The 11,380-nt window shown below is 36.1% G+C and overlaps 2 protein-coding genes across 5 annotated transcripts; one reads left to right on the top strand and one right to left on the bottom strand.

The window, feature by feature from the left end:
* The first annotated feature begins 414 nt into the window (after positions 1-414).
* On the top strand, positions 415-2,313 carry LOC121241017 (ethylene-responsive transcription factor ERF062-like). Its single transcript, XM_041138592.1, has one exon. It carries the CDS (start codon positions 784-786, stop codon positions 2,107-2,109), a length of 1,326 nt encoding a protein of 441 aa, XP_040994526.1. The 5' UTR covers positions 415-783; the 3' UTR covers positions 2,110-2,313.
* Positions 2,314-2,834: 521 nt separating this feature from the next.
* LOC121243044 (high mobility group B protein 15) lies at positions 2,835-10,350 on the bottom strand. 4 transcript variants are annotated; one of them, XM_041141115.1, is made up of 8 exons: positions 10,228-10,328; positions 8,441-8,523; positions 8,023-8,270; positions 6,757-6,835; positions 5,461-5,623; positions 5,269-5,382; positions 3,865-4,253; positions 2,835-3,724 (listed from the first exon to the last, which is right to left on the bottom strand). In XM_041141115.1, the coding sequence occupies exons 3-8, from the start codon at positions 8,187-8,189 to the stop codon at positions 3,503-3,505; spliced, it is 1,134 nt and encodes a 377-aa protein (XP_040997049.1). In that variant the 5' UTR covers positions 8,190-8,270; positions 8,441-8,523; positions 10,228-10,328; the 3' UTR covers positions 2,835-3,502. The 4 variants fall into 4 exon arrangements, with proteins under 4 accessions (XP_040997049.1, XP_040997052.1, XP_040997039.1 ...); XM_041141118.1 differs by lacking the exon at positions 8,441-8,523 and having other exon boundaries at positions 8,023-8,231; positions 10,228-10,350; XM_041141105.1 differs by having other exon boundaries at positions 8,023-8,523.
* Between the last annotated feature and the right edge of the window lie 1,030 nt (positions 10,351-11,380).

The following is an 11,380-nucleotide window of genomic DNA, read 5'->3' as shown; positions in this document are numbered from 1 at the left end:
GGCATGTTTAGATTCGGAAAGTGATTCATCTTATTTCATTTTATTATTATAATTTTCTCAAATTTTTATATAAAATATAATAAACAATTTAATTTTTTCAAATCTTAAAACAATAATAATATTAAAAAATAATATTCTAATAATATTTTATTTAACTTTCAACTTTTATTTTAACTCATTTCATCTCAACTCTCGATACAAACGGAGCTTAAAGTAATTTGTTCTCTTAAAGGTTCCAATATATATATATATATATATATATATATATAGATATATTAAGTACAAAAGGGATGAAAGGGGAGACTAAAACATGTGGATGTTTAGGAAAATCACATGATCATGATTAATAAGCAAGCTGCGGCCTACTTTATAGTTAAATTTCATGATATTCGAGTTCAATTTCTTGGTTCTTGTGCTCACTGTCAGATGAATATTCATTCATCCCAAAAACCCTAGATGACAGGGTAAGCAGTGGAGGCCTGATGAGTTGTCAGGTTCTGACTAGCCGATGGCTAAGAAACATCGAGAATGGTGGGCACCAACGTCTGTGGCAAAATGGGAGGTGGTGAGCTTATTCTTTTGTACAAGCAGATCTGATTCAGAGGATAGTTTCACTTTATCAACATAAAGTAGTTCCTTTTATTTTCTAATGAGAATTAGCAGATTCCTCTCTATGAGGTGTGCGTCAGGATAAATGTATGAAGCATAGTGCCTTCATTTTGCATCATCTCTCTCCTGTTCTCTATACGTTTCTTTCAATAGTACTCAGAGCGATTGATTTGCATGGACCATCAGTTTCCTAAGATGGAAATATTAATGCAGAAAGATCAACTTTCATCTTATGTTCATGAAGGAATGACCATGGGATCACATTTTTTGGGTGATCCAATCGTTTGGGGCGCTCTAACTAAGAGTATTACTGCTTGTCATGACCACCATGGCGGTAGTGGCGGCATGAAATCATCACCAGCATCACCTGATAGGCTGTTTTCGAGCTCTGATTCTACTTCTTCCACAGAGGAGGCTTCTGATGCAATTTGGAGCCACAACATCCCTGGATTCAGTACTAAACAGGATGTCATCCATGATGAACACCATCAAAGTCCATTTGTTTCTGGATTGAATCCTGATCACCACCCGCCTGGAGCTTCAGCATCAGGTGCGAAAGAAAGCTTCATTCCTGTAAATTTTTTGGATGCGTTTCCAAAGCTAACACAGGCTCAAGTTTCTCAACCCTCTTCTCCATCTTCATTGTCAGCCAAAACCACATACCCGAATTTAACTTTATTTCTGCAGGAACCTAGCCCGTTAGATTCATCTTCAAGAATAGCTGATAATTCGCCTAGCAAGAAAATAAAATGTCAATCCATTTCATCATCTTCCTACCCATCATTTCCTATGACCCAAGTTGCCCATATTCCATCCCGTCGAAGCAACGAATGGCTAACCTACTCCTCCAAAGGTCTTAGTTATGGCTCCTGGCTCACCACCAAGACCCAACCCATGAAGTACACCAGACGAATGCAGAATCATGAGCTACAGAAGACTAACTTTTCATCCGTGTCATCATCGCAAGGGAAGCTATACAGAGGGGTGAGGCAAAGGCACTGGGGGAAATGGGTTGCTGAAATAAGGTTACCAAGAAATAGGACAAGGGTTTGGTTGGGGACTTTTGACACTGCTGAAGATGCTGCCATTGCATACGACACAGCGGCTTACATTCTACGTGGGGAATATGCACAATTGAATTTCCCAGATCAAAAGCATCAACTCAAGACTAATTCATTGAATGGAGCCACAGCAGCGCTGCTCGAAGCAAAGCTAAGGGTAATATCACAAGGCATTTCTGCTAAAAAGAAGCCCATTGAGTCACCACAAACACCACCAAAGAACAACCCATCTGAGGATACAAAACTCCAAGCTTTTAGCCAAAACTCATCAAGAAAAGAGCGACAGTTTGAGTGGGAGAGCAAGGCTGGATCAGAGATGATTGAGAACAAGAAAACTGATCAGGAGGCATTATCAGATGTGGAAGCCCTTCAATTAAGTAGAATGCCGTCCTTGGACATGGATATGATCTGGGATGCTCTTTTAGTCTCAGATTCATGACCATCAGCAGTACATTTTAAATATACAAGCTGCAAATGGTACCAAGATTGTGGATTGAACTCCAATATTCTTCTTGTGGGTATTGAATCGCACATAAACACCATATATCTTTCATTAGGAAGCCTGATGGGTTTTATATTTCTCCCATTGATGGCCATTGGTCATATTTAGGTTCATGATATTTTCTTGAAAAGATGTCCTTTATGCAGCTCTTTTCCTTTTTCTTCTGTAATAAAAAAAAAAAAGGTAGTTAATTTGTTGGTTTTTATTTCATTTTAGTACCATTTTGTTCTGTTGACTTCTGTGCATGGAAGGAATGTCTTCAACTTTGGGCTCTGTTTGATATTATAAATGGACTAGAAATGTGGAAGGAGGATGCTTGATGGGCCCTTTCCACTGAGGTTGTAGTTGTACCCTCTCTCTCTCTCTCTCTCTCTCAAAAGTGTGGGCCAATTTTAGAGGGCACGCTGTCTATTTGGGCAATTCTCAGGAGAATTCCGGCTGCTTTTAGACCATTGAGAAGTTGTCTTATTCAGTTTAAGTCCCATTAAGATTCTCAGCCATAACATCATGTCATCTATGTTTCATTGAACTTAGAAATTGAATTTCAACAAGGTAGTAAATTGAAAGGAAAAGTCATCTTTAATCCTATCAACGGTTCAGAACAGCTAAAGGACAGCCCGACAGGCCGTTCAATAACATAAACAGAAAACGAACAAATGGTCTGTAACATGCATCTGCCGTTTACATACCCCAACTCGAACAGACGGTGCTGTAATATACTAATGATGTATATGCCTCCTAGAAGGCATCAAGTATCAGAACTAGAAGACAAACCAAATACTTAGCTCAAGAACTGCATCAAAATTCTCATTTGCTACAAAACTGCCTGTGTACCGTGTAGTCAGCCAAAGCCTCAAACTCTCTCTATCCGAAGGTAACTGAGTTGACACAATTTACAGATAGAAGAAACTAACGCTGTAAAAAGGGATGAAAGTTAAGAGTTTCTGAATTCATCTACGGTTTAAGGAAAAGCCGACTGGATAAAGAAACACAAACCTATTTTGGGTAGAAAAAAGACTTCAATCTTTGTTAGGTAGCGGGAGTCTCTGATAAAATGTATAGCCTAAGTTTTTTTCCCACTTAGATACCAAAAGTCATTCATAAGTTATAACTTGCGTGGAACTACTTCAATGTTCTTCACTCGGTACTCTGTTTCTTTTTAAGCCTCAGAATCCAACGATTTCTTCACCAACCTTCTCAAAGTTATCGTCTTCAACATCTTCTGTAGTTCAAAATCCTCTCTCCTCAGGCAAGGTCTCCTTATTCACATTACTAGCTTCAGCACCTACTCTTACTTCTAGAGATATATCCCGCTTTATCATATTCAGAATCAATTATCTGAGCTCGCATTGTCAGGTGTATGAGGAGACTCCCCTTCCTCATTATCTTCAATCTCCGCATTGTCAGGTGTATTTACCACATCCTGTCCAGGAAGCCGCTGTTGCAGTGGCACTGCATCACTGATGACTTGACCAGTCCTTAATCTCTCCTTGTATTCCTCCATTTCTGATCTATATCTTTCTTTATCTTTAAAAGCTTTCTCCTGATAAACCTGAAATTCACAAATTTCAATGTGTACTGAAATGCATTTACAAAAGTTGAATGGAAACATAAGATTGAATGTTCATTAAAAAAAAAGATGGAATGTGCAATTGATAGTAATAAAGTAGGAAGATAGAACTTAGTCCTTACAGCCTTTTCAGACTCTTTTAACTTGTTCCACAGTTCACCAATCATTCTACTAATCTCTCTGTCCTTCCCTGGATGCAGTGGTTTCAGTCTTGCGTGCTGCTCTGCAAAGAAGAAATTATAGCCGCTTCTGTTAGGTTTTGGATGAGCCGGGTCCCTCCTTTTTATTTCAGATTTCTTCCTGCGGCGGCGTCGATGGGTTCCCGGTACAGCAGAAGCACTGTCATTTTTGCTAGCAAAGACACCATAGTTCTGTGGCAATTTCTGCACGGTGTTCTGTGGTGCATGATAAAGGACACCTTTAAGCTTCTTTGAACCTATTGTGACAGTAACAAGGTACCCACTTTCGAATTTCCCATCGATGACCCCTACCACAGTTGAAGCTGCTGTTGCTGCAAAACACAAACGAGAGTAAATGGCTTTTAATTACCAACTGTTTCCTCAAATTCTCAAATTAAGCATTATTGGAATTAGGAAACGCTTTGGAGAAACAGATGAAAAGTTTTGCACAAAAGTTTAGTTATAAATAGAAAAAAACCGAAGTGAAATCCAATGAGACATGCACACCACATACCGAAAAATAAATCACAAGGGCCATGCATCATTAGCCTATGTGTGGTGAAAAATCATCCAATATTCCATTTCATTGGCATATAATACATGAAACAGTAACAGCTTGAGGAAAAACCCTAGCAAAAAGAAACATTCATATAGCAGGCCAAACCAAATAGTTCTTAATTGGGGAAGAACCCTAGGAAAAAGAAGCATTCTTATAGCAGGCCAAAGGGAAAGTCGGAAAAAAAAAAAGAAGAAGCAAAACCATCTCCGATGCCTAGCTACTTACAAAGCATCCGAGACACATAATCAAATGTTTTAACCATGCAGTAGAAAATATCAACAAATAGTTCTTAATTGAGGAAAACCCTAGCGAAAAGAAGCATTCTTATAGCAGGCCAAATGGAAAGCAGGAAAAAAAAAACCATTTCCATTGTCTATCTACTTACAAAGCATCCAAGACACATAATCAAATGTTTTAACTATGCAGTATAAAATATCAATAAATAGTTCTTAAATTGATTAGATGCAAAATATTCAACATGGAGGGCATCAATAAAAGCAGATGTAATCCAAACGAAAAACACATATTTATCCCCAAACCACGGTAGATTTAGCAGCTAATAGCTTGTAACCAATCACTTATTATGTAACATGACAATTTTTTATAAGCACCTCTTCACTCTTATACAAGTTAAGTATGCATTCTAATGATCTCATGCATAAAATAAAAGAAGACACCAGGTTTTGGAGGCAAAGATTCATTGCTGATAGTACAGATCCATATAGCTATTTATCCTCTTTCTCCTCCCAAATTTTAGGAATTGAAAATGAGAAGAAAAGTATAGAGACCTCCTGCCAATTCTGCAGTATTTATTCTTTTTTCTGCTTGGATTTCTGGTGTTGCCTGCAAGGATTCTGTTCTTGATGCTGGAACTGGAGTTCTGGGTGGGCTCATCAAACAATCTGCCAAAGATTGGTGTATTATGAAACTGAATCCAATAATAAGTATTTTCATGAAGACTGATTGTTGTATGGACGCACCATTAGACATAGGAACCCATCCCCGAGCCTTAAAGAAATATATTTGCTCATAGTGGTGAAGTAATGAAACATAGTACTTTCGCAGCACAAAAGACGCATTTGTAGCCGTTGAAGGGAAGTTGAAAACAGCAGTCACTTCTTTCCATCTTCTCTCCCTAATAATCTGCAAATTCCATTTTTCCAGATAAGAAGCAACTACATGCTAACTAATCCACAGGGACCATTTACATTTAATTCTTTTACTTATAAAAAAAAAAAGAAAACTAATCCACAGTGTACATTAGGAAAAGATCGATTGGGGAGAACACATAAAAAATACTGAACGACTACTCAAAGGTATTATGGTAGAATCTGATAATACTGAACACCTAATAATCTGATGTATCTATTGTGTATATATTGTGGCAGGCTTCTCAGGTTAGATTGCTGTGTTACTTGAGATAAAAGGAATTATGGTAGCATAAGTTCATGATTAGAAATAAAAATGAAAAAATGCACCTTGTAGGACACTGAAGCCTTTCCATGGCAGTAAAGCAGTATCCATGTGTTATACCCAATCTCGCATTAACATTACACTCTTTTGTACATCATTTTCATAGAAGAGAAGAACATACAAGAAAACTTCACCCAGCAAATTAAATGTAGCTTAAAGTCAATGAGGAATCAAATGTAAATCTTTCTTTGCTTAAAATACTTAGAATGGTAGCACATTAAAAGAAGTAATAAAAAAGATACCATACAGAAAATCAGGTGATACAGACCGCGGAGAGTCAGATATACAGACACTAAGGTTGGAAATACAATACCAATATCACATGCGGTAGAAGAATTGTTGACTATAACATATCATAGGTGAGGAAGGCTACCATAGGTTAATACAATAACCCTCTATATAGATGCAAAAAATCCTTCAACCAAGTAAAACTTGTGATAGGCAATAAGTTACACTAGAAAACATGAAACAGAAATTGCGATGGCTTGCTCTTTTAAATACAGAATAAACATAAAAACAACTTCACCAATTGGCCATCTCTATAATTATGTAAAGACCAAAAACACCACCACTAATTCTAAATCACTTATGAACGCAAGTTATTTTTTATGTTATCCACATAAGAACCTTTCAATAACATAACCAAATTTTTAAACAAAAATCAAGTGCATTACCAAATCCAAAAAATGCATCACAAACAAGATGAATACAAACCTTCAGACAACCGGTTCACTCAAAGAATGACTCACATGAAATTATTTACAAACTCACTCAACTAAATTATTGTTGACTGTTTATCTTACCCTTTCAATACCCCCACGAGAAGTTACCTCCACAAAAAGTCGATGCAAATCTAGCTCTTTACCTCCAATGATGGGAATCCTACAATTAAAATGCACAAAGAAAACAAAATAATAAAATAATATCAATGGATAACCAGAAAACTTTACAAAATATAAGCTAGGCCAAGGAGAAGAAAGAGAAAACACATGCTTGGCATGAGTCATATGGAGCAAGTGATAATAGCACAAACAACTCCTAGATTGTTGTGAAAACAAATGAGGCCAAATTCTCAACTAATCTAGGGGTGCACATATTAGTTGATATTGTAAGTCTCAAAATAATTATATTGGGCTCGTTTGAACAATGAGATGAGATGAGATGGTTTTAAATGAGTTGAATAAAATATCGTTAAAATATTATTTTCTAATATTATTAATGTTTTGGGATTTGAAAAAGTTGAATTGTTTATTATATTTTGTGTGGAAATTTGGAAAAGTTGTAATGATGAAATGAGATGAGTTGAAATAGTTTTGTATCCAAATGAGTCCTGTTAACATTTAAAAAAAAAAACTCAATTGTAGCGTGAAAGACTAAACAATTAAATTTAATAATAATAATAAAATAATAGTTAGGTAAACTTAATCAGTTTGCAGCCAGCTTGTGATATGCCAATTCTAGGAAAATCTTTATCTTCAGCCACTACTCCAACCACGTCCCATTAAGGTATCCGAAAAGAACAACTTTCTATGTCATGATGTCCAAGATATGAAAGTAGTCAATATCCAATGTATGGACATTAATATCACTAAATTAGTAGAGTTTTAGATTTTTTTATTTATTTATTTTGCAGCACCACATTGTCCTATCAATGGCATGTTAAAAGATTCTACCCGTTGTCTTGACCTAATCAAGAGTATCGCTAATAGAAACTACACATTAAAAACTTAACAGGAGATCTCTAGTTAACGGTGCCTCCACCTAAGGAAATTTAACCTTAACAGGAGAGAAAAAAACAAAGATGGAGCAACAACATAAATAACTACAAACTACGACAAATCCTTGAGCTAGAAATGATGACAGCAGACTACCGGCATACTTCCATGCTCAAGTAACAACTTTAACTCCATAAAAAAAATGTACATAATAACCTTAACTACACTTCTAAAAAAACAATAACAACCTTAACTCCATATTGTATTTCTTCTTCTACGAAAACTAGTTACATGATGATCAATGAGTCATGGCATAAGTTTGAGGGAGGTAAGGGGTAAGGAGAGAAAGATTACATGAACTTAGTCCCCATGGAAGCATGAAGTTTCTCCAAAGTATCCACGAAGAGCTTAGGACTGGCTGCAACATCGTCATATTTTGCGAGAGGTTGAGGGTAAGGGGAATAGTTAGAGGATGCTTCTTTCATGGGCAATGGACTCCTGGCACAAGAAGCCGATGCCATTGTCTACTCCTTCCCACAAGCTCAAGCTTCCTCCGCCCTTCCCTGTTCAACCGCCAACCACTTCACTATTTACTTTCTTTACTGCAGAGCAAACATTAATACAGGCGAGAGCAGGAAACGAAAGAAAAAAAAAAAAAGGAATACTTGAAAATCAAGAAAAGGCCAGCAATTGCAGGTAAAACCAACGGCATACGAAGAGTAAAAGATTCAATAGAAGAAAAACGATCAAAGATATTGCCAAAAACTCTTACCTTCATGCAGAAGCTGGAAAGATGGGAATAGCCGAAGTGTGAATAGATAAAGACAATCTTGTAAAGATAAGGGAAGTTGGAGACTTTAAAGAAAGAAAGAAAGAAAGAAGGAAAAAGAACCATTCAAATACCATGCAAAATGCAGCTGCAAGGCAGACAACTTTGATCACATTCACAACGAGTCCAGCTGATGAAATTACTCCTAGTACCAAGGATGAGATTCAAAACCCAATAAAAGCCAAATAGTACAGCGTTGCTGTCATTGACATGAATTCCTCCAGAGTACTAAGGACGTAACAAAAAGAACTCATCAAAGTTCAGGCCTTTTCGACTAGAGTCTAAAAAGAAAACACCCTTTTAGGCTATGGTAATAAAGACCCATGAACAAAAAGCAATTTCTCTGTCTTTCTCCCCTTTGATCCAGACTTCACAGGCCTACATAGCCTATGACCTTGCCTGACATTCCAAAGATATTATGATATCTAATACGTACTTAACAGTGTAGACATAAAATTAAATAATGGATATCTCTCAGATCAAAGTCCAACGCACTTTTTTCTATCTTCTCCTTTTCCTCGTTATCTGACACCGTCACAGGCTGAAAAGATTTGCCCTTGTAGAAGATACAATTGCGGTTTTTGGGGCAGTGCCCATCAATCAAGAAAAACTCCGAGTGTATGGCAATAGACTGCATACCCCCCTCGTCAAGATACCCGAGGGCCAAACGTTCAATTTCTATGGTGAGAAGCATCCTCCTCTTTAGAGTAAAGTAACTAAAGACTTGGCACTTTTATATGTTTTTTTTAAATTAATGCAGCTTACTAAGCCCAAAAAAAAAAAAAAAAAAAAATGACCAAAGCCCTTGACAAGGAAAAGCTCTCAACCCAGAGCATCTCGAGAAAACACAGCTGACTTTACAAATTACAGCACCTCTCGGTACCGGGTTCCCTTCTCCTCGTTTCGCCTCTCCTCCCAGCCAAATATGCCAATTTTCCAACTTTTTTATAATTGTCTTTATGGTTGAAACGTTGATGCTGGATCTACAGAAAACCAGCCTCAACACCATTATTCGCGTCCCACCATTGTAATCACCATATGCCAAATCTATCGTCTCTGTCTTCCCACATCCACTTTACACGGTTACGTGAGTCTCATCTCTCATGAATCCTGAAAATAATTTTCATTCCATCTTATCTCATCCACAGCTTCAGACAACCCTCTTCTTATCTGTTTAATTTACGAATTCATATGCTGTGCCAAGACGATGAAACTCTTTCAACAATCATCTCTGAGCAACTTCCAACCGCACACCCCCTCGCTGCTATGGCTAATAAATCAAAGTAATTCATAACATAAAAGGATTTCGACCAAGAAAACGTAAGACCGATCAATTCATCTTTACCTTTTATGTTTGTGTTCGTTTGTTCGGATCTTTGTCCTCATTACTAATAAATATATCTCTCATTACTAATAAAAAACCGTTCTTTGCTGCAAAGCCCCCCACCATGAATTTTAAAATCAGCACTGTCCTTGCTCTTTCTTGTGGCCACATACAAATAATATCAAAAAATGATAAATATGACCCACCATAGATACTATGGAAAACAGCACTGTTCTTTATTTATTTTCTATTTATTTATAGTCTATCAGAGATTCTTAAGAAAATAGCATAAATAATAGGTATAAGAATATAACAAAGCAAACCCAGATGATGAAAATGAGAGGAAACAGTACTTAGAATAAGCCAAAATACATATATAAAAGAAGAGTAGAAAAAGAAAACTTACCAACAGTGCAATGATTTCGTATGCGGCCAAATGAAATGACATTAAGGATTGAATCTTAAGCCTAAAAGCCTCTATTATTATAAGAATAAAGAAAAGGGTAGGACTTATTTTTATATGTATTTCTCTCTGTTGATATTTGTCTTATTTGCCATTCTAGAAAAAGTAACCCTAATATGCAGCGACACACTTGCCAATAGACAACTTTGTCCCAGATATGTTGGGGCTAGAAGACAAGAAACCAAGGGTATTTCAGGAATGTAATGCTTCCTTAATTAAGAGGGAGTGCCTCAATAATACTAATAATTAATGAGTAATTCTACTTAAAATTGTAGAATGTATAAATCTTGTATATTTATTTTAAAAAAGAATGAAATTTATTATTAAAAAATTAATTTTTTTTATATAGATATCATATTTTATTTATTTTTTTAAAAATAATTATTATTTACGATTGTAAATATAATTTCTCATAACTAATAATTAATAAAGGAGCAAAAAACGAGGATTGAAACGGCACACAATCCACCAAAAGGGATGATAAGAACCAACCAAAAATAAAGGGTGGGGATGAGATACGGAGGCCGTAACAGCAGCTACTTTCTGTGTGTAAATATATTACAGATTGCAAATTAAATACACCACAGAATAAGTCCCCACGCCAACACCGTAACGTTTCTCTCTTTCCTCTATAATCCTTATTTTAAGTATATACCTTAATATAAGCATTTTCTTATTCTTCTTCTATTAACCATCAAAACCTTTCAATTCTCTATGGTCTGTCTTCCCCATGAATTTTGTATGGGGGTATGTGACTATTTTTGGTCATATAAATAGGTTCTTCTATTTGTGGTGATAGGCTTATCGACATAATATCCTTTTCGTGTATACTTTGTATTATTACTTTCATGTCTCGTGACATTATTCATCGATTTGTAAATTTTATATTTTTCTAAAAATACAGCGATCTAATGATTGATAGACAGTGCCACCATAAAATGCTGGAAATGAGAAATAGTATCATGTTTAAGGAAGGTTGGATTTCAAGTAGAGAAACGTTTACAAGCTATTTTTGACATTGATATTATTTATTTTTCTTTGCGGTGAAAAGCTATTGAAAGGTTTGCTCGAAGATCACAAAACCAAATTTTCATAA

The sequence above is a fragment of the Juglans microcarpa x Juglans regia genome, chromosome 1D, assembly GCF_004785595.1.
Source record: "Juglans microcarpa x Juglans regia isolate MS1-56 chromosome 1D, Jm3101_v1.0, whole genome shotgun sequence".
Classification (NCBI taxonomy): Eukaryota; Viridiplantae; Streptophyta; class Magnoliopsida; order Fagales; family Juglandaceae; genus Juglans; species Juglans microcarpa x Juglans regia.
This window is presented reverse-complemented; position numbering and strand designations above follow the sequence as displayed.